At 46.0% G+C, this 27,585-nt stretch overlaps 1 protein-coding gene across 1 annotated transcript in view; it reads right to left on the bottom strand.

Moving 5' to 3' along the window:
* Positions 1–6,316: 6,316 nt before the first annotated feature.
* Positions 6,317–27,585, bottom strand: part of ruvbl1 (RuvB-like AAA ATPase 1) — a 61,308-nt gene continuing 40,039 nt past the window's right edge. The window contains exons 8-10 of the mRNA XM_038812146.1: positions 22,597–22,699; positions 9,969–10,060; positions 6,317–6,659 (exon numbers count right to left, since the gene is read on the bottom strand). Coding sequence (XP_038668074.1) covers positions 6,500–6,659; positions 9,969–10,060; positions 22,597–22,699 — 355 coding nt within the window. The 3' untranslated portion in view covers positions 6,317–6,499. The remainder of the gene's footprint in view (positions 6,660–9,968; positions 10,061–22,596; positions 22,700–27,585) is intronic.

The raw sequence follows: 27,585 nt of genomic DNA, 5'->3' as shown, positions 1-27,585 counted from the left end.
GTTGTTGCAGATGGGAGCTTTGTCCGACATTTTGTACAGGCCAAATTGCTGCCGCAGTTGGTTCCAGGACTGGAGGGTGGCTGTCACCACTGGGCTGGTGGAGTGTTTTTTGGGTGCGGATAGGAGTGCTGCCGTGGCGAGGGACCGGAGGGAGGTCCCCATGCAGGAGGCCTCCTCCGCCCGCACCCACTCGGCCTCTGGCTCCTGGATCCATCCCCTTACTCACTCGGCTGTTGCCGCCCAGTGGTAGAATTGTAGGTTTGGGAGGGCTAGCCCCCCCCCCCCCCCCCGGATTTTGTTTTTGTAGGACCTTCTTTGGGATCCTAGCATTTTTTACCCCCCCATACGAACGCCATGATTAGTTTGTCCAGCACTTTGAAAAAGGCCTTGGGGATGTAGATCGGAATAGATCTAAACAGGAAGAGGAACCTGGGCAGTACGTTCATTTTGATCGTCTGGACTCTCCCCGCGAGGGAGAGTGGGAGTGTGTTCCATCTTTGCAGGTCCTTTTTTATTTCCTCCGTCAGACTAGTGAGGTTCCATTTGTGGATCCCTTTCCAGTCATGGGCTATTTGGATCCCCAGGTAGTGGAATTTGTGTTGGGCTTGTTTGAATGGCAGCCCCTTTAGTGCTGCTGCCCCCCCCCCCCCCCCCCCCCCTCCCCCCCCCCCCCCTCCCCCCCCCCTCACGGGTGTACTGGGAAGATCTCGCTTTTGCTCATGTTGAGTTTGTAGCCCGAGAAGGCTCCAAACTCTTTAAGGAGCGTGATGATTCCGTCCATGCTGCTTTGTGGGTCCGAGATGTAGAGGAGCAGGTCATCTGCATAGAGTGAGACTCTGTGCTCTCTGCCTCCCCTTCGGATCCCCCTCCAATTTTTTGATGCCCTGAGTGCGATTGCTAGTGCGAACAGCAGACCGCTACCTAGTTAACAAATCATTTCTCGCAATAGGTAGGGGAAAAAAATGCTACAAATGCGTTGCAATTCAAGTCAATTCATTGTGTGTCACCAGCTCTTAGAACGTTTTGGCGAGGTGCTGCACAAATCTTCGATTTGGATTGTCCGGTGAAAAAATGAAGCTCATCTTCAAGAATGGAGCATTGAATATAATGACATGTGACTAAGCAGATCCTAGATTTTAGAAGCTAACATGATTAACAGCATCAGAGCAAACGGATGATGGGACCATCTGATTCACACAATCCCAATATGCAATCTCATCCATGTTGCAGAGTCCATCATTAAATGTAGGATTTTAAAACCAGATGCAGGTTAACAATCCAGCAAGAAACTCATTTGTGCAGTCCCAGTTCAGTTCCTATTGAGCATGGGTTTATTTCTTTCCTATAATTTGGCATCAAATTGCTACATGTAGGTGTCTGTGAGCAGTTTTGGGCCCCGTATCTAAGGAAGGATGTGCTGGCCTTGGAAAGGGTCCAAAGGAGGTTCACAACAATGATCCCTGGAATGAAGAGTTTGTCATATGAGGAGCGTTTGAGGTTTCTGGGTCTGTACTCGTTGGGAGTTCAGAAGGATCTTACTAAAATTTACAGGATACTGCGAGGCCTGGATAGAGTGGACGTAGAGAGGATGTTTCCAGTAGTAGGAAAACTAGAAGCAGAGGACACAATCTCAGACTGAAGAGACAATCCTTTAAAACTGAGAGAAGGAAATTCTTCAGCCAGGGGGTGGTGAATCTGTGGAACATTTTGCCACAGAAGGCTGTGGAGGCCAAATCACTGAGTGGCTCCAAGGCAGAGATAGATTGGTTCTTGATTAATAAGGGGATCGGGGTGGGAATGGGGGAAGGCAGGAGAATGGGGATGAGAAACATATCAGCCATGATTGAATGATGGAGCAGACTTGATGGGCCGAGTGGCCTAATTCTGCTCCTATGTCTCATGGTCCTACCTCCAAGCTTAATGGCAGGATTATTTTCTGGCCAAAACCCCTCTCATCTTCCATTTTTAACTCAATATTACTACTTCTTTCTGGGATACAGTTGAATAGTGAACAGCAACTGTTTGCTCACTGGCCAAGCTGCCTCAGGAGGGCAAGCTTGCAAAAAGGACTGCCAATATGAGACTGGAACCAAGACTCATGGTGGGGGAGAAGGTAACCTTGAAGGAAGCCTCACCTCCATTTTAAGGCCAGCACAGCGCAGCAGTTAGCACTGTTGCTTCACAGCACCAGGGTCCCAGGTTCAATTCCCAGTCAATGTGTGGAATCTGCACGCTCTTCCTGTGTCTGCGTGGGTTTCCTCCAGTTTTCTCCCAGAAGTCCCTAAAGACGTGCTTGTTAAGCAACATGGACATTCGGAATTCTCCCTCAGTGTACCCAAACAGGCGCCGGAATGTGGTGACTAGGGGCTTTTCACAGTAATTTCATTGCAGTGTTAATTTAAGCCTACTTGTGACAATAAAGATTTTTTTTTTTAAAAAGGAAAAACCACCTGCTTAAAGTATGGTGCACCAGTTGTTGGTGTGCTTAATGGATACAGCATAGAAGAACCAAACTTTCGTCTAACTAAAGTTGAGATGACAGAGTTTTTGATGGGTCAGCCTAGAGGCGGCAAGATTCTACATTTTTCATACATAGGACAGACACATCACTGGAAAGGCTAACATTTATAACTCACCCCATGTGTCCTTAACTACGTGGCTTGCAAAGCCTCTACAGACCTTAAAAGTCAACCCATAATCAAGGATCTATATGGTCACCTTTACTGATACCAGCTTTCATCCAGACTATTAACTGAATTTAAACTCCCCAGTTGCCATGGTGTGTCTTGAGCCCCGACCTCTGGATCGTTAGTCTACGTCTTTGGATTACCAGTTGAGTAACAACCATTGTTACCATTCTAGCCTATGCTAGACCTGATTAACGAGCTCTTAAATGGGCAGGATCCAGGGCGATTTCCTTTGGCTCAAACTTTTACTAAACTTGGATGGCTGAAAGGGCAGTGTTCTCCAACACCAGCTACTGGAGTCAAAATTCACAATAAATAGCCATTCGCACAAAACCTTTAAAGATTTGCAAATTGTTGTAAGCAACATTAGTTTTGTAAAATGAATTTAAGAGTACCTAATTTTTCTTTCCAATTAAGGGGCAATTTAGCGTGGCCAATCCACCGAACCTGCACATCTTTGGGCTGAGGGGGGTAAATCCCTCACAGGCACGGGGAGAATGTGCAAACTCCACACAGACAGTGAAGCGGGGCAGAGATCGAACTCGGGTCCTCAACGCTGCGAGGCAGCAGTGTTAACCACTGCTACACCGTGCCGCCCATAAACAAGTTAGTTAATTCAGTTAAGCGAACGACTGATCAGTCACTTAGACAAGTTAAATTTCCTAGCTTAACCGTGACTGGATTACCCTAGAAATCAAAAAAGTTCCTGGGGGCCGTCTGTATGCAATTCTGAAGCTGCATGTTAAACCAGGTCACCCTGTGTGGAGAACAGGTTTGCAGCTAAAGTTGCAATAAAGGACAAAAATATGTCCAGTCTATAATTGTTCCGAGATTGTGTTGTCACACAGATAAGATTAAACAAACATTTCTGTCAGCAGCTTTGCTTTAATGAATGGCTCACCCGTACATGGACTTGTGAAATAGGCTGTAAAAACTTCCTGTCAGGAGATGTATATGGCTGTATATTTCTAAGGGTATTCTGTTATACTGGTCAGATTTATTGACTGATTGCTCTTCAACTCAGACAATGGCCAGCTGATTAGCAAAAAAAAATTCTCTTTTAAAACTGCTTTTTCCCTGTTATTCGCCCTTGTCTAGGGGTTCATTGGGGGTGACGACTTGTCTGCAAATAACCATTACCATCCTTACCCTCATCGTTCTAAACAGGAAATAATTTTTTCAATAGCCTGGGAAAGAAAATGTAACTCTAGTCTTGAATGAACTGAGCTAAACATGTATTTTTCATGGTATAAAATCAGAGAATGCCTAAAATACTCAGCAAGCTGTGGGCAGCATTTGTGAAAAAATGATTCTCTGCACAGATGCTGCCTGACCCGAGTATTTCCAGGGTCTTCTGCTTTCATTTCAGATTTGCAGCATCCGTAGTTTTTGTATTGTGATGTGCTAATAAGGCCATTTAAAAACAAAGCAAGGGGGGGGGGGGGGGGGGTTGCTTCTGGAGGGATAGAAATATTAGAAAGCAGAGGAATTGTTGAACTTCTATCCAAACTTACAGTACCGGGCAGTTATGGTCTTCATTGTACATTGAGGATAGAGACATTGGAATAAAATGCAGAGAACATTCACAAGAATTATACCAGAACTGAAATTACACCTATTGGGAAAGACTGAATAAACTGGGGCTTTTTAAAATTTACTGATTCCTCAGGATTCACCTGAGGAAGGAGAGGCGCTCCGAAAGCTAGTGTTTGAAACTAACATGTTGGACTTTAACCTGGTGTTGTAAGACTTCTTACTTTTTTAACCTAGGCTGAGGGATGACAGAGTGGGGATACAGCAGACGTAGACATGCTCCCACCTTTTGGATGCCCCAAATTAGGGCCATAAGTATAAAATCAGAGACTAATAAATCTAATCGGGAATTCAGGAGAAATTGTTTTCACCAGAAATTAAACCTTGGAGGGGCGGCACGGTGGCGCAATGCTATATCACGGAGCCGAGGACCCGGTTTCGATCCCGGACCCGGGTCACTGTCCGTGTGGTTTGCACATTCTGCCCGTGGGTCTCACCCCCACAACCCAAAGATGTGATTAGGTGGATTGGCAACGCTAAATGCCCCTTAATTGGAAAAAAATAATAGGGTACGCTAATTTTATTAAAAAATAAGTTTACAGTACCCAGTTATTTTTTCCCAATTAAGGGGCAATTTAGTGTAGCCAATCCATCTAACCTGCAGATCTTTGGGTTGTGGGGGTGAGGCCCACGCAAACACGGTGAGAATGTGCAAACTCCATGCGAACAATGACCTGGGGTCGGGATCGAACCCGGGTCCTCGGCAAGGTGAGGCAGCAGTGCCAACGATCGTGCCACCGTGCCGCCCTTGGGTACCCTAAATTTATTTTAAAGATAAGAAAATTAGGCCTGGACTGCTACAAGGAGCAGTGAGCTAACCGACACAAAGATCCCACAATCTTGGGTTTCACGTTTCCTGCCCTAGATATGAATTTGGCATTAGAGACACCTCCGGGTATCCATCAACGCGATGTATTCAAGCAACACAAGCAGCCAATAATGTGGATAAATGCTGACGGACAGTAAATCAGGAAATTAAAAGCACCGATTATCCATCACTTTTTAATATCAATTTAGAGAGCAAAATGAAGATTGGGAAATACACATGTAATTAAGATGAACCTGAAATATCAAACAAACTTCAAAAGTATAGAATTAACAACCTTGAAAATACACAAGTATTTGTTATTCCGTGTCAGAGTTTGTTCAGCAATAACTATGAACTTAGCACACCATTAAAACCCCAGTTACAGTTCATTCAACACAATGTAACTTTTCCAGTGGATTTTAGTGAGACCGAGAGTTTGAAAATGGAAATTCTAAATAGTTCAATGACTTCCACCTGACTGCAGTTGAAGGGGCCTTTAACAGCACGCCCCATGGGGAAGTGGGAAGCCACTGACTGAAACATCTGGACTTCTGCATTTAACTCAGCATCAGGGTTGCCAACACTCGGTAAGAAGGCATGGGGGTGTCAGGGTGCTCTGGACCTGTACGATCGGGAGGGAGGGGGAGAGATGGGGCAGCTTACTTGCTGCCAGTCCAGTATTTGCCAGGCCTGGCGCCTGTACATAAATGAAAGGATGTGACCGATCCAACGCATGTGCGGAAACAAAGCCGCCTGCAAAAGCAATCTGGGACAAAATACATCTCAGCAATGATGCACGGGGAGGCCAAATTATGGTCAATTCTGGGAAATCCAAGATGTTGGGTCATTCCACTGTGCATTTGTGCACTCCAGAAGTTTCTGTCAGTTTCAGACAGCTTCATTGCTATTGCAAACTGGAGCCGCGATGTAAAGACCAAGACCGCAAGATTTTTCTTTGTAAGGCAATAGTATTCAGGTACATAGATCAAAATGACTAAGCTTGTGGAGCTGACTGCATGTTACTGCAGCGCAAGGATGGTCATGAGTGAGTTCCCTTTTTCTGTGATCGAGCTATTCCCCCACTGGCATATCTCAGCCTAACCTCTAATTAACAGCCACCCATGACTGTGTAGTTGAGACTGGGGACAGTGGGGCCAGCACTATGACACACAGTGGGTTAGCGGCCAACGCACTTCCCACGCACACAACGCAAAATGAATCACGGACAGATTTTTAAAAAAAAGTTTATTTATTGAACAAATAAATGTTATTTTTCTTTGAGAATTTGTACTGACAGCCACTCCCCGTCACAAAGGTTACCATTCAGATGCTGCAGAGCCCCGTGTATTTCGCTCGCCAATCCCTGGTTTATTTTGGATTCAGTTTTAAATTCAGCTCAGTGACGAGCTTTTCATTTCATGTACTTTTCTTGGTGTTCAGCAAGAACCTTAGCGGACGACTTGGCGTCGTAGAACAGTTCATTGATTTCCTCCACGTGCTCCTTCTCGATGCCATCTTTCCCATTGATCTTTGCCAGCAGGTTGGCAGGGGTCAGGAGTTGCACCGAATACCTGTACCATAAGCACACAGCCATTAACCTCAATATATTCCTGCTCCTTTTGTCTATCACATGTACAAGTAATTAATTAATGCAAACATTGGGCTAAACATGTGGAGAACAAGTCTGCAGCACTGCACGTGATGGAGAATCCAGCAAAAAGAATAATCCCAAAATCAACTGGGAGGCAAAATGAGAGAAAGTTAACCCTTTCTCTGGCTGTAGAGTTTAAGGGGGGGGTGTAATTGAGGTAAATCTATTTACCTACATCCAACTAAGTTTGTTATGCATGTCACAAACTCAATTCTATCACCATGGGCATGTCTCTTAGTGGTGTTTCAATAGGATTTTACCCACATTGTAGAATAGTTTGGAACAGGAGGTAATCATCTGGCCTACTGGGTCAGCACCAGTTCTTTTGAAGAGCAATCAGTCAGTCTCCCTCCCCGGCTCTTTCCTCATATTCCCTCAATTTCTGTTTAAAGGAGATTATTGAATCTCCACCAAATTATCAGGCATTATGAAGCTACCCGTGATCCATCAGACCCTGTAACACCACAAGCTGCAGGTTCCCATGCTGTGCTCACAGCAGCACCATTCAAATAGCTTCACGGCTCCAAAGTATCGATATTTCCGTCCTTCCTCCAGCAGGTTTGGGGCAACTATTCACCACGTTCCTTCACTTCCTTCAATTTGCCCCCCTTCGGTGTTTTAAGTAAATGATCGGCATTTCTCTCGGAGACTAGATTCCGTGGGCTCTTCCCGTCACTTCCTCCCTCAATAGTCTAATGCAGTCGCATGCATGTTCTACAAACAGAATTAACAGGGCACATTTACCCCAACCACAGCTTTGCTGTTCTGACCGTTTTGTTTTGCTTTTTTTGCTGGGGTTTTCCTCTTGAGAGGGATCGATTCTTTTCTCTCTCTCAGGGCTTTCTGCTGCTTCTACCCAGCTGCCTAAATAGTTCCCATCCATATGCTTCATTTGGCTCCTGGATCTGGGTTCAGGCGCTGCCGGAGTTCTTTCCCAGACAAAGAGTTCCATTACTGCTGCCCACACATTTGGTATTTTGGGATATCATCAATTTTACCCCCAATTTCCAACATGTGCTGACCTACTGAAGGATGTGCAGGAGCAGCACGGCAACTCTGACATCCGCTTTTGAATGCACTCCTCGGTCACCTTGTGTAAAAGCTCATCTCCATCTACCCAATAACTGCTTTAATCACATGAATTACAGAATCATGGAAAGGTTACAGCACAGAAGGAGGCCATCTGGTCCATGCCAGCCTGAAGACACCCAGGTGCCCTTTCTAATCCCACCTACCTGCACCTGGTCCATAGCCTTGTAGCTTTGAGCACTGAAGGTGCAGATCCAGGTCCCTTTTAGGGTCTCTGCTTCCACCACCAATTCGGGCAGAGAATTCCAGACTCCCCCTACCCTCTGCGTAAAAAAGTTTTTCCTCCTGCCCCCTCGACACCTTCTGCCACTTATCTTGAATCTACGTCCCCTAGTTCTAGAATTCTCCACTGGAGGAAACAATATTATCCTGTCCACTATCTCTGCCCCACCTAATTTTGTACACCTCAATTAAGTCACCCCTCAGCCTTCTTTGTGCCAAGGAAAATAACCCCAACCTATCCAACCCCCCTCATAGCCACACTTTTCCAGCCCTGGCAACATTCTTGGAAACCTCCTCTGCCCTCTCTCCAGAGCAATAACGTTCTTCCTATTAATGTGGTGACCAGAACTGCACACAATACTCCAGTTGTGGCCTAACCAGTGTTTTATACAATTCTAACATTATATCCTTACTTTTATATTCGAATATACCAGCCCTAAATCTTCTGTACCCAAGGAAATAACCCCCCCCCCCCCCCCCCCCAACTCTCTGGGAGTTAATTTCCCTTGGCTGGAGAATCTAGAACTGGGGTCAAAATATCAGAATACGGGCTTTATTATTTAAGACTGAGATGAGGAGAAATTTTTTCACTCAAAAGGGTGGAAATGTTGGAATTCTCTACCCTAGAAGCCTGTGGCTGCTCAGTGGTCGAATGTATCCAAGGCAGCGGTCAACAGATTTTTTCAAAACTAAGGGAATCAAGAGACATGAAAATAGTATGGAAAGCTGGGAGCTGAGGTCAGCTATTATCTTATTCAATGGTGGACTTTTAATATCCTCGGGGTTACCATTGACCAGAAACTGAACTAGACTGGCCATATAAATCCAGTGGCCGGTCAGAGGCTGGAAATTCTCTGGCGAGTAATTCACCTCAGGAGTGTGATGGAATACTCTCCATGCCTGGATGAGTGCAGCTCCCATGACATAAGAAGCTCAACACCATCCAGGACAAAGGAGCCCTGCTTGATTGGCACCTCTTCCACAAACATTCAAACCCTCCAACACAGTAGCTGCCGTGTGTACCATCTACAAGATGCATGGCAGACATTCATCAAGGCTACTTGGGCAGCACCTTCCAAACTCACGATCACGACCATCTAGAAGGACAAGGGCAGCAGATACGTGGGAACCCCACCACCTGGAGGTTCCCCTCCAAGTCACACACCACCCTGACTTGGAAATATATCAGCCGTTGCTTCTGTTACTGGGCCAAAATCCTAGAACTCCCTCCCTAACAGCACCATGAGTGTAGCTACACCACCTCACCACCACCTTCTCGAGGGGAATGAAGGGTGGGCAATAAATGCTGGCCTGGCCAGCGATACCCACATCCAATAAATTTTTTAAAAAGCAGGTTTGAAGGGCTGAATGGTCAAATCCTGCTCCCAGCACTCAAAAGATGGTAATAAAAGTATGTTGAATTTTCAATGCCCAAGGCAATAACTGAAGAGCTCTCGTTTGTGCTCTGTGCTTCTGTGAAAATATCTGAGTTTAAAAACCTTCATAATGCACAAAAAACTCTGGATTGCGTATATCTAAGCCAGGTAGGTTTCATTAACGGCCTTTGTTTTTGAGGAGCTTTTTTTTTTTGAAAAACAGAAACCTTTTGTGTCAAATCCCAAGGGCCCCTACCTACAGCACCATTCATCTTCCTGTGACAAGCTAAAACCAATAGCTATTACTGAAACGGTTATTCTACAGCGCTGGCTAAAATTAAATACCGCCAGTGAAGAGTACTTTGGCTGCAGGTAGAGGATGATTTAAAACCCTTGTCTCGGGCTCCTGAAAGCGTCATCGTAGGGAGAGCAGCAAATCATTCCTGCTCGCAGGGGTCAAAAGGGAAAAAAAGAAGCAAATGACATTATCAAGGTCTGGACAAGAGTCATTATTCCTTAACAAAGCAGAAATGGGTACTCACCGCAGTGTTGTCTTAGTGCCGATTTCCCCCAGGTGAAGCAAGGCATCCTCACTGATGCTGATGCCTTCTGTCTGTGCTCGAATCTTGATTATCTGCCGAGCAGGGAGAGAGGAGGATTAAGAAAAGTGAACAACAGATCCTATAACTGTCAGTGCAATTGATCCTTCTGTCAGTATAAATTAATGGCCCGTTCACCACCAGATGATTATTTAGGTCAAAGGCTAACAGTTTCTCCAGGTCTGCAGATAAAAGAGTGGGACTGGAGTATTTAAATTGAAACAAAAAAAATGGATTTGCCTGAACGTGCACGTTATATTGCGAAAACTGTGGGACTGTCGCAGATAGAAATCTATATTTAGATAATTCTGGGTTGTTTAAGTCGTCAAACAAATCCAAAATACTTTTTACTCATGGGCAGCACGGTAGCACAGTGGTTAGCACTGTTGCTTCACAGCTCCAGGGTCGCAGGTTCGATTCCCGGCTCTGGTCACTATCTGTGCGAACGTTCTCCCAGTGTCTGCGTGGGTTTCCTCCGGGTGCTCCAGTTTCCTCCCACAAATCCTCAAAGACGTGCTTTTTTAGGTGAATTGGACATTCGGAATTATCCCTCGGTGTACCCGAACAGGAGCCGGGATGTGGTGACACCCAACTGGACATTCATCATCTCTGGCCAATGCGCTGGCATGCTATTTGGCTGCAGGAGGCATCACACCCAATAGACATCTAACATGCATTTTCCAGCAGTGATGAGAGCCGGGTTAATTTTTATCTTCATCTTTGCTGTTGGTGTTGAAACTGGATGTAGCTTGGGACGTTCCTGACCTGTATACCCTCTCTGCACCGAATATAATCATGCATCAAGCTGTGGGGGATGATGGTGGAGGATTGGGGAGGAGGTGTTCAATGTCACAGTGCCATAAGTTTCCCTCTCGACAATATTTGCTGTTGAATGTCAAAGCAATGCCCCTGCAACCTGTTAGTAACCTGGTGAACATAGGTTTAAGCCCTCAATAGACAGGCAGCAGGTACTGGCCCACCATCTTGAATAGGTGCTTGGCAGCGTGGAGCTGCTGTCGGCATTTATAGCCCCATAGCATCCCAAAAATGAGAGGAATGACACCAAGTAAACGAGCATGTGTTTTTATTCAAGTCTGCAGATGCCACCTTGTAGCAGTTTACGCCCCAAATACCCACTGTGTGATTGCCATCTATCTTCAGCTCATTGGAAAGAACAGTTTACAAAATGACAACAGATTTGGGGTTCTCCTTCTCCACACCCAGTGTTGCACGGCAGGCTCACTCCTCATCCATCACAGCTCACACGTGTGGCCTTGACAGAGTTGTACACCTTGAGGCTATTTCTTTCCTCTCTGTCCTCGGTGTACAGTCAATATCAAACATCATCACTTAAAAAGGTGATATGGTCATTTTCTCATTGCTGTCTGTAGCACTCTGCTGTAAGCAAACTGGCTGCTACATTATGATTTATTCATTCATGGGTTGTGAGCACCAGTTAGACATTGCCCATCCCCAATTGCCCCAAGGTGAGGATGCACCACTTTTGTTTGTCTATACATTTTTTATTGAGAGTATTTCATTTTTACAAATAATGCAACAAATCCTCAGGATTAGTACAACACAGCATAAGTGCCTCAGCAGACGTGAATGCAGAAAACGACAGGAGAACAATAACACAGTTGGTTCAGTTTAATCATTAAACCGTGTGCCTCCGTACGTACCACGGATAAACTAGAGAATGGAGAAGAGGCTAAAGCCATGGAAACATGATAAAAAGGTGCACACCTTCACATGTAGCGAATGCTCATACAATGAAAATATAGGCTAAAATGTTCCTGCCATGTTTGAGTGGGCACCAAAATATATCTCCCCCCAACTTCAATAATACCAGAGGCACCAATAACACATTATGACGGCTTTTTCTCAGATACACCTTTGCAGGAGCCAATCAACTATTCTTTAACTCCAAAACAGTGAAAGAAAATACAGGAAAAAAATCCTCGAAGACCTTTGTTCTAAGAGGATATTTTATATATAACCACAAGGTGTAACAATCCCACAAAATCCAGCACAGATCATCAGTCCACACATTTAAACAGAGAAGAGCAGCAAATATTCATACATTTGGTTCCGTTTGCGATCATCATGGTCGGTATCTCCCTTCACACGGACTGTATCAAAATATACCAAGAGCAGAGGACCTCAGGACAACAGGATATAGCCATGAGCACACGGCACCACGACACGGACCCCCACCAGAGGACAAAAATGGGGAAAGCTGCACATTCAAAACCTCCCAAGACAGCCAGTCCAAGAAGAAACAGCACCAAAGGAAAACATTAGGATACTGCCCTCAATACAATGCTTGGCAATGCACACTCATGTATGAAGGGGGGCAGTAATAATAATCTTTATTGGAATAATCTTTATCGTCACAAGTAGGTTTACATTAACACTGCAATGAAGTTACTGTGAAAAGCCCCTAGTCGCCACATTCCGGCGCCTGTTCAGGTACACAGAAGGAGAATTCAGAATGTCCGATTTACCAAACAGCACGTCTTTCGGGACAGAGAGAGGAAACCGGACCACCCGGAGGAAACCCACGCAGACATGGGGCGAACGTTCAGACTCCACACAGACAGTGACCCAAGCTGGGAATTGAACCCGGGACTCTGATGCTGTGAAGCAATAGTGCTAACCATGGTGCTAGCGTGCTGCCCATGTGGAGAGCATTCCATTACACTCCTGACTTGTGCCTTGTTGATATGGTGGACAGGCTTTGGGGGGGGGGGGGGGGGGGGTTGGGTGTTCCAGAAGGTGAGTTACTCACAGTTGGCTTCATAGTCTTTGGCCTGTCCTGGTAGCCACAGTATTAATGTGGCTAGTCCAGTTGAGTTTCGGAACAATGGTAACCCTAGGGTGCTGATTATGGGGGATTCAGCAATGGTAATGCCATTGAATGTCAAGGGGCGGTGGTTAGATTCTCTCTTGTAGGAGAAGGTCACGGCACTTGTGTGGCGTGAATGTAACTTGCCACTTGTCAGTCCAAGTCTGGACATTGACCAGGCCTTGCTGCATTTGGACATGAATTGCTTCAGTATCTGAGGAATCACGAATGGTGCTGAACATTGTGCAGTCATCTGCAAACATCCCTACCTCTGACCTTACGATGGAAGGGAGGTCATTAATGAAGCACCTGAAGATGGTTGGACCGAGAACACTGCCCTGAGGAACTCCAACCCTTCTCGATAAACATCGAAGACGAGCCTATGCAAGACCAGTGGTCATGGCTCCCCACCAACCCCAGGCCTCAAAGATCAGATACAATATTCGCCGTTGAACTCGATACGCCCAGCCATCAAACTGAGATTGCGAAAGCATGACAGCCTGCTCTCAAATTCAGCTGGGTATTCGTCCCCAGCTCCTCTTGGAGACCAGGTACACGAACATTCCTCTCGAATAAAGGGCCCCACTCCAGCCTCCTCTGACTGGTTCACTCAAACAACGATTTTTTTGACTTAACTCTGCTCTCCATCAATCTAGCCAGGATTTTCCGGAAACATAGCACAGGCCATACTTGCCAGGAACAAATAATTATACGTTGTGTTTCAGGATTAAAAAAAAGGATTAAAAGATGAGTAGCGCTAGGGGTCACAAAAACGCAGTTGCTCCAATTCTCAAATCACGTGACCCGCCTTCTTGAATATAACAGTATTTTGTTCATCCAAATCAGAGGACAGTTCAAAATCAACCACATTGCTATGAGTTTAGAGTCGTGTCTAGGCCAGGCAGGTAAGGATGGCAGATTTCCTTCCCTAACGAACATTAGTGAACCAGTTGGGTTTTTAGGACAATCCAGTAGTTTTACGATCACCATTACGGAGTCTAACTTCTTACGCCGATTGAGTTTAAATTCACCAGCTGTCATGGTAGGATTTGAACTAGTGTCTCTGGATTATTGGTCCAGTCACATAATTACTATGCTTCCATACCCTAAACATTATATTAAATCTTACATCGCAGAAGTGAAACTTTGGGATATTGAGAGCTTGTGAAAGGAGGTGGATAAATGCAAGACTAGCTTTCCTGTAGCCACTTACAATTTTTAACCACAAATGCACTGCACAGCCTGGATAGCCTGGGCATTGCACATAACTTTCTGAGGTGTGAACAGTGGCTCTCAACAAATGTAGCATGGTTTCCTTGCATTATGGTGTAAAGTTAAACAGTACTGGCTTAATGCACTTGCCTCTGCATACGCTCACTAATCCCTCACAGGCAGACATCTGATTTACACCAGCTCCTTGCTGGAACGCACACACACAGTACGATGACCTTTGATATAATGCACATCACTTATAGCCTCCTCGCTAACAGATAAATCACAGAAACACATTGGTTCTATAAATACGTTGACTGTTTGATTCGCAAAGACAGTCTTACACAGAAGAACCTCTTGTATTCCAGCTCTCCGAATACACAACTCCTTCCGTTCTCTTCTGCCGCAGCTTAACTCATTAGAGCTGAATGTCCCTGCTGTACTTGTGTGACACTCCCGTTTACTCCAATTCATATGGTCATTCATCAGAATTACTGGATTTGAGGACTCGATGCTTGTGACATATATTTACTCCAATGCTCACTCAACAACATTTCTTAACAGGGAGTAAACCCATTTAAAAGGATATCAAGTTGATTTGTGGAGTACCTTTCCACAAGAGCGGGAAGGCCATTCTATTATGGGAGGGCCAAATCTGATTTTGCCCACACTCGCTGGACACACACAGGTATTTTTCAGTAGGGTTTCACTGGTCATTACAGCATGAACTCTAGCCAATCACCTGTTCACCAATTTTGGCTACTGAGACCAAATGTTGGATTGGCTGCGACCAGATAACACAGCACAGATCAAATTTCGAGCTTTAAGGTCTGAATGACAGTTATCCAACAATATTCGGTACATCTTACAGAAATATATGCAGAATAACATAGGAGCAGGGAACCATCATGAAAATGCAATCTAACCAAAACAGATAAAGGCACAAAAGTCACAAATAACACAGAAAAGCACAAGTAATTTGATTCAATTTCCTAATGAGTAAAATAAAACCACGCAATCACTCCCTCCTACACACTTTATAACGCCCCGAGCCTATACAAGGTATTTAAAAAAAGCAGGGAGGTGCGTGCATTCAGTGACCTAATGACGAAGGGCAACCCTTCAATGTGATACCGAGCCCTACAGGCCAGGAAGGACCCAGGTTCAATCATGTGGTTCATACAGTTGGTGGATTTCAGCTGGGGAGACAGCAAGGATGTTGCATTTAGCTTGGGTGTCTCTGGGCTAATGAGACAAGAAAGCTAGTCCTGGAAAGTGAACATGTAACAATACTACAGGATCAGAAGATCAGGCTTGGTTGCGATGACATTCATGGTTAAATAGCTCAACAACTCAGGTTATGTGGGCTGCGAAAGAAAGCATTTATTGATGACAAATATTGAGAGAGTCAACACTTCAGGAAAGGAAGGGAGTAAAGCGAAGTGACGCAATTATAATTACACAGTCTCAATTAGGGATAGCCGGTATGACAGCTAATTATAGTGCATTCAACGTATCCGAAATCAATACTGTAGGCTGACAGAGAAATAAACTGCAGACATTGCAAATGATTTTAGTGCAGGGTTTTGATGTTCCTGTGCAGTTAATCTTTTTAGAACTGATTCTTCATGGAATGTAGGTGCTACTGCCAAGGCCAATATGTATTGCCCATCTCTACATGTCCTTAAATGGTGAACAGCCTTTGGTGACTTGCTGGACCATTTCATAGGGCTGTTAAACGTCGACCACATGGATGTGGAGTCACACATAGACCAGTCTGGGTACAGACAGATTTCTTCTCCGAAAGGACATCAGTGAACCAGATCGGATTTTACAACAACCCAAAAGCTTCATGATCACCATTATGGATTTTATTCATTGGACTTAAATTCACAAACCAGCATGGTGGTCAAGTTGACAAATTAGTAGAGGCGGCACAGTGGTTAATAATAATAATCTTTAGTGTCACAAGTAGGCTTGCATTAACACTGCAATGAAATTACTGTGAAAATCCCCTAGTTGCCACATTCCGGCGCCTGTTCAGGTACACTGAGGGAGAATTCAGAATGCCCAATTCACCGAACAGCATGTCTTTCTGGGTAGCATAGTGATTAGCACTGTGGCTTCACAGCTCCAGGGTCCCAGGTTCGATTCTCCGCTGGGCCACTGTCTGTGTGGAGTCTGCACGTTCTCCCCTTGTCTGCGTGGGTTTCCTCCAGGTGCTCCGCTTTCCTCCCACAGTCCAAAGACGTGCAGGTTTGGTTGATTGGCCATGCTAAATTGCCCTTGGTGTCCAAAAAGGGTAGGAGGGGTTATTGGGTTACAGGGATAGGGTGGAAGTGAGGGCTTAAGTGGGTCGGTGCAGACCTGATGGGCTGAATGGCCTCCTTCTGCACTGTGTGTTCTATGTTCTTTCGGGACCTATGGGAGGAAACCGGAGCACCCGTTTCTTTCCTGCAATATCTCAAAACAGATCATCCGGTCAGCATCACAATGCTGTTTTAGGAAGTTTGCAGTTTGCTGTGCAGAAATTGGCTGCCGTGTTTCCTACATCACAAGAGCAGCTACGCTTCATGTCTACAATGCATTTTTGAATGTCTTATTGTCACGAAAGGTGCAATATAAAAGGTCATTAAAAAAATTTTGTTCTGTTCAGGTTGATTTAATAGATCCCACGGTACTGTTTGAAGAGGTGGTGGTTCTGCAGCAGCATGGCCAAATTTAAAGCCGAATCGTAGAATTTACAGTGCACAAGGATGACATTCAGCCCATCGAGTCTGCACCAGCCCTTGGAAAGAGCACCCCATTTAAGCCCACACTTCCAACCTATCCCCGTAACCCAGTAACCCCACCTAACATTTTTGGACACTAAGGGCAATTTAGCATGGCCAATCCACCTAACCTGCTCATGTTTGGACTGTGGGAGGAAACCGGAGTACCCGGAGGAAACCCACGCAGACACGGGGAGAGTGTACAGACACCACACAGACAGTGACCCAAGCCGAGAATCTGTGCTGCCCTATTTACTGACTGTCAGATTCTACTTGCAAAACTGCCAAATACATATGCTGGCATAGCAAGTGAATGCAAGTGCAGTGACGCACTTTGAGACATTGAGAGGATTTGACAACATGTTATATAAATGCAAGGCATTATATAAATACTGTGCTTCCTCTCCTTGGAGTCCAATAACTGCAGCCCTCCTGTGATCAGCCAACTTCGGGAACAGAGAGGGATCGAAATTCAAACCTTCTGGTCTACAGGACCTAAAGCTACACAAGGCTAGGTGTTTACTCATTGAGCCACGAGGCAAGGCCATCTCAGTCTGGTTGGTGACGGCTGTATTTATGCAAATGAGAAAATGACCGTCTCAAACTAGCTTTACTCAGATGTGGCTTCCAGTAAAGTACTTTGGTGTGCAATCGGTAGCATAAGACTTTTGGCAACCTTGCTGACTCGGCCATTACTCAATAGGTTTTCTCCTTCCGATGCGAACTGGGTTAACACTTGATGCAGCTGTGCAAATGGGGGCAACACTGCACATGTTCAAAGACAAAAACATTTCATACATAGTACATACAGTGCAGAGGAGGCCATTCGGCCCATCGGCTATGCGCCAACCCACTTAAGCCCTCACTTCCACCCGATCCCCGTAACCCAATAACCCCATCTAACCTTTTGGTCACTGAGAGCAATTTATTATGGCCTAACCTGCACGTCTTTGGACTGTGGGAGGAAACCGGAGCACCCGGAGGAAACCCCTGCAGACACAGGGAGAACGTGCAGACTCCGCACAGTGACCCAGCGGGTAATCGAACCTGGGACCCTGGCGCTGTGAAGCCACAGTGCTAGCCACTTGTGCTACAGTGCTGCCCATCCTTGTACCAGGGATGAATATAACGTGCATGGATGAATTAAAAGTGCAATAAATAACTTACGGCAAACGTCAGATGTGCTTGTGTCAAAGATTCCAAATGGAGGTCGTTATTTGTGGATTGAAAGTAAGGGAACCGCTTTAATAGAAGTCCTTGTTTGAAGTCATGATGTGGAGATGCCGGCGTTGGACTGGGGTGAGCACAGTAAGAAGTCTTACAACACCAGGTTAAAGTCCAACTTTAACCTGGTGTTGTAAGACTTCTTACTTGTTTGAAGTAGCACCGTTCTCTTTTATGGAGCTCATTTATCTGCACTTAGCCCCATTCAACCCATGCTCCATTCTGCCTTCCAGCATGGATTGCCTCTAAAACCCCCTGGTCTTCTGCCCCACCCTGCCCTCATTTACTCCGTTCCCACCTGTCTTTCGACTTGGTGACATCCTCCTCCTCTACAACATCCAATCTCTTGCTCTTCTCTCTCAAAATCTCTACCTCCCATTTTCCTCCTTTGCACAGCATTGTACCGCCCGTTCCATCACACGAACCTGCCTCCCATCCATGGACTCCATCTACACCTCCCGCTGCTGGGGAAAGCGGGCAGCATAATCAAGGATCCCTCCCACCCGGCTTACTCACTTTTCCAACTTCTTCCATCGGGCAGGAGATTCAGAAGTCTGAGAACACGCACGAACAGACTCAAAAACAGCTTCTTCCCCACTGTCACCAGACTCCTAAATGACCCTCTTATTTACTGACCTCATTAACACTACACCCTGTATGCTTCAACCGATGCAAATGCTTATGTAGTTACATTGTATATCTTGTGTTGCCCTATCATGTATTCTCATGTATTTTCTTGAATTTTGTTTAATTTCCTTTTCTTCCATGTACTGAATGATCTGTTGAGCTGCTTGCAGAAAAATACTTTTCACTGTACCTCGGTACACGTGACAATAAACAAATCCAATCCAATCCAATCCATTGGCTGCAAGTGTAGCAGCAGTGTGCATTAAAGTCAGATTTCCTGCTTTTGAGAGCTGGTGATTGACAAGACACCTCATGCATGGGGCCATAGACTTTCCCTTCTTTCCAGGTTTTATCTTTAAGCTAAACAGGGGTGGGGGAAAGGATGTACGAGTCTACAATAAAGCAGAAGCAAAAAAAGATGACACTGTAGGTTTCATTGAAACCAAACAGTCACAGATCAAGTATTCGCTGCATCTTTTTTTTGTGCAGCTAATGTTTGGTTAAATGTCTGTATAAAGGTCTATATAACACGCTACACCTTTCTAAACGACTAAACGTTGTTTATTGATTTAGCTTATCGTAATCGCTTCGCTACTTTCTTGTTTACAATAGTGCCAGAGTGAAAAATAACTGGTATTATATGAAACCCTCACTCCTGGACTTATCTCGATGATGCTACACATAGCATCATTATCAAGGAAGTCCTTATCACTTCTGCTGCTGATGTTGGGCTGCTCAATGATTCAGACTAGCTCCACACCAGCTATTAACAGTCAGCATTCTTCTCGCTTGCAAGCCGCTGAACATTATAAAGCTGTTACTATTGACAAGTGCCATAGATAATTATTTTAGCTGCAAGAATATACAGGATAAGGACAAATGTGGCTTTCTTACCTTTTAATCATTAAATCTAAAATCATTACAATTGTGATATTCTTTGTTTTGTATATATTTTTTCATTAGAGAGGGAGATTGATGATGGATAACAGAAGATTTTCCATTTTGAGAATCCAGTGGTTGCCACAGATACACTCAAATCAGGTACAGCACGGGGTTAGATAGAATAAAGCTCCCTCCATACTGTCCCCATCAAACACCCCCAGGACAGGTACAGCACAGGGTTAGATAGAGTAAAGCTCCCTCTATACTGTCCCCATCAAACACTCCCAGGACAGGTACAGCACGGGGTTAGATACAGAGTAAAGCTCCCTCTACACTGTGCCCATCAAACACTCCAAGGACAGGTACAGCACGGGGTTAGATACAGAGTAAAGCTCCCTCTATACTGTCCCCATCAAACACTCCCAGGACAGGTACAGCACGGGGTTAGATACAGAGTAAAGCTCCCTCTATACTGTCCCCATCAAACACCCCCAGGACAGGTACATCACGGGGTTAGATACAGAGTAAAGCTCCCTCTACACTGTCCCCATCAGACACTCCCCGGACAGTACAGCACGAGATTCGATACACAGGCAAGCCCCCTCTACACTATCCCAGCAATATGTCTCAAATCCAATCCCTTTTTATGACTGGAGGGAGACCATTCTCCATTTCGCTTTAAGTGATTTTGTGAACTTATTGCTGGAATTGTCAGCTTCAACACAGTTAAACAAGAGGACTGCTACAGAGATTTTCATGCCATCGGAATGGGACATTGCTGAGCTCTGCTTACGTTGGCCAAAGGCCAGAATCTAAGTCACTGTTTCATTCAGTCCTGCTAATTTTGCTCAATTTATATTCTTGCTGTTGACCTGAGCTACTAATCATTAAAGCCAAGCAGTGAATACACAACAAAATTTACTTCCAGATCTCACTTCGCCTGTTCCTATGAAAACGCCTGGTCAGTTTGAGCTCTCCTGGAGCGGAGACAAAAATTGAAAATCTGAAATAAAGAAAATCCAACATACACACAAACTGCAGACCGGTCAACTAAAAATGTTCTGCTGCAATTTCTGAAACATTTTCAGCACCTGTTCAGCTAAAACAAGGGGCTGATTTAACTCACTGGGCTAAATCGCTGGCTTTTAAAGCAGACCAAGCAGGCCAGCAGCACGGTTCGATTCCCGTATCAGCCTCCCCGAACAGGCGCCGGAATGTGGCGACTAGGGGCTTTTCACAGTAACTTCATTGAAGCCTACTCGTGACAATAAGCGATTTTCATTTCATTCAATAATTTCATGTGATCCCCTTTATTTATTCTTTAATGGGGTGTAGGTGCCACTGCCTAGATGAAGGCTTTTATTGTCTGTCTCTAATTGCCCTTGAGGGTGGTGGTGAGCTGTCTTCTTGAACTGCTGCAGTCCATGTGGTGCGCCCACCGTACGATTAGGAAGGGAATGTCAGGATTTTCATCCAGTAACAATGAAGGAACGGTGATATAATTCCAATGGAATATCAGAGGGCAGAAGAAATTGAACAAGACACAGTGCTGCTGTCACTAAGGTTTTGGTAGAGGGCGAGTTTATAAAATGTTCACCCCATCTCTACTTCAACTGTGAAGTATCATCCCGTGCAAGCAACACAGCTTTTTCCTCAAAACCTGCTTGCTTCTGGAACAAACATTTTGAACCATAGGACTGTTGGATTAAAGGGCTGTCACTATTGATAGGTCCAGCTTGAGACGATAAAAGAAAATCATACAAAACTAAAATGCTGTGTGATTTTTGTACAGAGGACAAGTATCAACATAAACGTCAAATCAAAGGACTCAAGAAGAATTCGTGAATCAATTTTTATAATAGGGTTAGGCCACATATTGCACAAATATATGATGGAAAATAGCACATCGCCCAGAGAAAAAAAATAGAAAAAACGTCATCTTCTTTCATTGTCCCTAATTTGTTTGGGTCACTCTTCCATCTCTTCCTATTGCTTTCAACTCTTGTCTCTGCAACGCTCTCAAACATTTCTGCCATAACTCGATTTGACTCTTTCTCACTCTCTCAATGCTTCCGCAACTTCTACTTTACTTTATCTCCATACTCTTCCACTTCTCTCCCAGTCTGTCTTTATGGCACTCGGATTCATTTATTTAGCTTTCAGGTGCTTACTTTTCAAAGTTTAGGACGTCCAAAATTTCGATACAACATACAACAGGTTGGAGATGGTGAAACACAGTGAGGAGCCGAGGACAGAGGGAGGAGAGCGAGTAAGGAGGCAGATGACTGGGAGGTAGTATGCCGAAAAGGCGGAGTTCAAAGGAGAAGTCAGTTTCGTTTCTAAAATCAGGCCGCTGAATGACAGGATCTAGGCAGGACAATTTAACTGATTTTAATAAATACATCAGGGTGGAAGCAAAAGATTTCATGCGGTATTGTTTTGAAAAGCGGAGTTGTCCTCTGTGTCCCGACAAAAATTTATCCTTTTTCCAATGCCGCGAAAACAGATAATCATTGTCACAATGCTTTTGGGAGAGTTGGCTGTGTAAAATTAGCCGCCGCATTTCCTAATTACGACAGCAAGTGCATTTCAACAGCAATTCAATGGCTGTTTGCATGGTGGCCGTGAAAATCCTTGAATAAACACAAGTCTTTTATTTTGTTGCTGTTGAACCCTGCCCAGCGAGCCCCAACAGAAAGTGTTGATAACAGGTAAAGGTGAATAAGAACAGAAAATGCTGGAAATATTCAGCAACTAAGGCAGCGTCGTGGAAAGAGAAACAAAAGTTATTGTTTCAGATCATGATAAAAGGCCATCAGCCTAAAACGTGAACTGTTTCTTCAGACACGACCTGATCGGAGTATTTCCAGCATTTGCTGTTTTTATTTCAGGCTTCCCGTACCCACAATATTTTGTCTTTTAATAAAGGTGCGACTGTCCGAGGGAGAAGGGGGGGGAGGGGGCGATGCCACCAGTCCCACATCTAGATCTAAGAAGTAGTTCCTACCTGCATCATCTCATCTGGTGTGTACAACATTGTCCTGATGATCATGACTCGGTCCAAAAGATCAAGTGGAATTCCATGAGGTGACACAATATCTTCCGTACCCCTGGAAAAAGCAAGGCTAATTTTAATGAGCAGTCCTTAACTGGATGAAAGCTGCAGATCACTTGGCAACGTGCCTGAATTTCCACGTCACTTGCAGAAAAAAGCTTTTCTTCTTTTAAAAAAAAAGTAATAGAACAGCTATTTAAATAGACCATTTCCCATTTAGATTATGAATTGAATTATAAATTGTATGTAAAAGCTGTCAAGTCCCAGTAATTCCATTTACTTAATTGTATTACATTAAATTTACATATAGATTAAAATTTCAAGTAGCTCAATCCATCTCAATGCTGACGCTGCTGGAGTTCAAAGAAATCTTTGTTTTTGTGGCACAGAATTTGTTATAAAAAGCAGAGCTGTGCCACTAGATGGTGCCGTGTCAACACATCACAGGAATCTCGGATCTGTTCCATCCATTTCCTTGACCAACAAAACGTCCGAAAATTGAATTAGCAGACATGATCGCATAATTGGCAAGACCCATACCTGTCAAAAGTACTCAGTCTGGAGGTTAACGGGAAACTCTGAGCACCCATACTCAGGCCAAATGTCTGACAGCACCGTGGGTAACCATCATCATCCTTCACCCACCCTCTATGCCAGGTGGTACTGAGCTACACGGGTCAGGAAGATCACAGTCGCACCGCACAGAATTACCCGATCGCAGCTTGGGTGTTCCTTGGAATACAAACCATCTCAACATGGTTTCTAGGAGTGGGTTGTCAGGTGATGGCATTATTGAGGCTTCAAACACAGAGTTTGCAGTGAGGCCCACTGCGTCTTGGAGATGGAGGTAAAAGTTTGAGGCATTGAAGAAACAAGTGGGTGCTGCAGCAGGGAGCTTTAAGATCTTTCTAGATAGATTTATATGGATGGATCACTTGGTCTTCCTGGTCCATTTATTGTGAACATATCATTAAGGCTCACACATCAGAAATAACCACTTGAGTGAGGCACCACATAGCTGAGAGGAGCCAGGGAGATAAAAGAGCACGAGAAGGAGCAAGACTGCACGTGGAGCTGGGGAGCTTGGATGTCAGTGAGGTGCACTAGCAATAGGGAAGTAAAGTTAAATCAAGTCAAAGTGAAATAAAATAATAAAGTAAACAAAGATAACGCAAGTGTAGTAATGTTACGACTTATGCTAGGTGTAATATATACACTTATATAGATTACAGGTCCGAGTCACGGAATAGCAGGTCAACTCTGCGGAAAGCTGTGTATATTCGGTTGCATGTGTGAAGTCGTGAACACATCGTGTGTCCCAGACAAACACATCTGTAGGAAGTGTTCCTGTTATATATCAGCATAACACGTGACATGATACCAACCAATAGTGTTACTCTGATACATAAGTTACCAGCTGCAAGAGCTTGAACTCTGGGTTTGGGAACTTTAGTACCAGTTGGAGTCACTGCTGTGCATCTGCGAGGCAGAGGACCACATGGATTGCATGTTTAGAGCGGTGGTCACACCGCAGGGTTGGAAGGGCACAGTAAGAGAGAAAATGGGTGACCACCAGGCAGTTGAAGATAACCATGCAGGTAGAGCAGGACTGCAAACAACCCCAGGATTACTCCCAGATTCACATGCTCATGACCAAAGGAATGGGAGAATTCATCAATTAAATACGTTGCTGGAGAAATGGTGTAGGAGGGATTTCTGAGGCATTGGGAAAGGTCAGGATACCTACATGGATTTCAGTAAGGTTTTTGACAAGATCCCGCATGGGAGACTAGCCAAGATGACAAGAGCCAATGGGTATGATATAATCGCCATTACGGAAACATGGCTGCAAGGTGACAAAGACTGCAAACGAAATATTTCAAAATATTTGATATTTAGGAAGGACAAAAAAGAAGGGAAAGGACGTAGAGTTGCGCTGATAATATGGTATGGTAATATAATATGGTAATAAGGGATGGTATCAGTGCAGTAGTAATGGAAGACCTCAGTGTTACAGACACGCCTGGTCTATTCTCAAAAGTGGCTTAGACACTGGACCAGGATCATAACGTTTTAAAGTTTTACGGTGGCGAGAAAAGATCGATTTGTTGCAGCAATGATAACAAAAGAAATAAGGCTAAAATAGGGTTATTTTTTTTTTTTAAAATAATTTTTATTGAAGAGATTTTTTACATGAAAATATTTACCCCCCCAACCATAGACTGTTACACAAGATTCCCTCTTAACAGATATCCCCACCCCGCCCGACCCCCCGCGCGCGCTGTCCCTCCCCCCCTCCCCCCCCACAAACCCAACAAAGCAACAATTAACATCAAACATGAACTGCGAACAAATTTGTCCGCATTACAACCTTAAATAACCCACCACACCCGTTGTTGCCCCCCCTCCCCTCCCCCCCTCCCCCCCTCCTCCTCCCCCTCCCCTCCTCCCCCCCTCCTCCTCCTCCCCCCCTCCTCCCCACCCTCCCCCCCTCCTCCTCCCCCCCACCTCCCCACCCTCCCCCCCCCCTCCCCTCCTCCCCCCCCTCCTCCCCCTCCTCCCCCCCTCCCCTCCTCCTCCCCCCCCTCCCCCCCCTCCTCCCCCCCCACCCTCCCCCCCCCACCCTCCTCCTCCCCCCCTCCTCCCCCCCACCTCCCCACCCTCCCCCCCACCCCCCACCCTCCCCCCCCCCTCCCCCCCTCCCCCCTCCCCTCCCCCCTCCCCTCCTCCCCCCTCCCCTCCCTCCCCTGGGTTGCTGCTGCTGCGACCTCTGCACCCTATCTTTGAGCCAAAAAGTCGAGGAAAGGCTGCCACCGCCTAAAGAACCCTTGTACCGACCCTCTCAGGGCGAATTTGACCCTTTCCAACTGGATAAAGCTTGCCATGTCATTAATCCAAGTTTCCACGCTTGGAGGCCTCGCGTCCTTCCACTGTATCAGTATCCTTCTTCGCGCAACTAGGGACGCAAAGGCCAGTATTCCGGCCTCTCTCGCCTCCTGTACCCCCGGCTCCACCCCAACCCCAAAGATCGCTAGTCCCCATCCTGGTTTGACCCTGGATCCCACCACCCTCGACACCGTCCTTGCCACCCCCTTCCAGAACTCCTCCAGTGCCGGACATGCCCAAAACATATGGACATGGTTCGCTGGGCTTCCCGAACACCTGACACATCTGTCCTCACCCCCAAAGAACCGACTCATCCTTGTCCCCGTCATATGGGCTCTATGTAGCACCTTAAATTGAATGAGGCTAAGCCTCGCACACGAGGAGGAAGAATTAACCCTCTCCAGGGCATCCGCCCATGTCCCATCCTCTATCTGCTCTCCCAGCTCCCCCTCCCACTTGGCTTTCAGCTCCTCTACTGATGCCTCCTCCGCCTCCTGCATTACTTTGTATATGTCCGATATCTTCCCCCCTCCGATCCAGACTCCCGAGAGCACCCTATCGCTCGCCCCCCTACTGGGGAGCAAGGGAAACCCTTCCACCTGGCGTCTAGCAAATGCCTTCACCTGCAAATGTCTAAACATGTTTCCCGGGGGGAGCCCGAATTTCTCCTCCAGCTCTCTCAGGCTCGCAAACCTCCCATCTACAAACAGATCCTTCAGCTGCCTGATACCCACCCTGTGCCAGCTCTGAAATCCCCCGTCCATGTACCCCGGGATGAATCTATGGTTCCCTCTTAACGGTGCCTCCATCAGACCTCCCACTTCCCCCCTGTGTCGCCTCCACTGCCCCCAGATCTTGAGGGTGGCCGCCACCACCGGGCTCGTGGTGTACCTCGTGGGAGGGAGCGGCCATGGCGCCGTTACTAGGGCCCCCAGGCTTATGTTGCCACAGGACACCCTCTCCATTCGTTTCCAAGCTGCCCCCTCCCCTTCCATTATCCACTTGCGCACCATCGACACATTAGCCGCCCAGTAATACCCCGAAAGGTTGGGTAATGCCAGCCCTCCACTCTCCCTACTCCGCTCCAAGAAGACCCTCCTCACCCTTGGGGTGCCGTGCGCCCACACGTAGCTCATGATGCTGCTCGTCACCTTTTTGAAGAAGGCCCTAGGGAGGAAGATGGGCAAGCACTGAAATAAAAACAGAAACCTTGGGAGGACCGTCATTTTAACGGACTGTACTCTGCCCGCCAGCGACAGCGGCACCATGTCCCACCGTTTAAATTCCTCCTCCATCTGTTCCACTAGCCTAGAGAAGTTCAACTTGTGGAGAGTCCCCCAGTTCCTTGCCACCTGCACCCCTAAATATCTAAAACTCTTTCCTGCTCTCTTCAACGGGAGTCTCCCGATTCCCTCTTCCTGGTCCCCTGGGTGTATCACAAATACCTCACTCTTACCCAAGTTTAGCTTATACCCCGAAAAGTCCCCGAATTCTGCTAGCAGTTCCATCACCTCCGGCATTCCCCCTTCTGGGTCTGCCACGTATAGCAGCAGGTCGTCCGCGTATAGCGATACCCGGTGCTCCTCCCCGCCCCTTGTCAGCCCTCTCCACCCCCCTGAGCCCCTCAGTGCCATCGCCAACGGTTCAATTGCCAGTGCGAAGAGCAGGGGGGACAAGGGGCACCCCTGTCTGGTCCCCCGGTGGAGCCCAAAATACTCCGATCTCCTAACATTCGTCACTACACTTGCCGTCGGGGCCGAATAGAGCAGCTTCACCCATTTAATAAATCCCTCCCCAAATCCAAACCGCTCCAGCGTCTCCCACAGGTACTTCCACTCCACCCTATCAAATGCTTTCTCCGCGTCCAATGCCACCACTATCTCCGCCTCCCCCTCCACTGCCGGCATCATGATGACGTTTAGCAGTCTCCGCACGTTCGTATTAAGCTGCCGCCCTTTCACAAAACCCGTCTGGTCCTCGTGTATCACCCCTGGCACACAATCCTCTATCCTGGTAGCCAGGATCTTTGCCAGCAGCTTGGCATCCACATTCAGG

The sequence above is a fragment of the Scyliorhinus canicula genome, chromosome 11 (assembly GCF_902713615.1).
Source record: "Scyliorhinus canicula chromosome 11, sScyCan1.1, whole genome shotgun sequence".
Lineage (NCBI taxonomy): Eukaryota > Metazoa > Chordata > Chondrichthyes > Carcharhiniformes > Scyliorhinidae > Scyliorhinus > Scyliorhinus canicula.
This window is presented reverse-complemented; position numbering and strand designations above follow the sequence as displayed.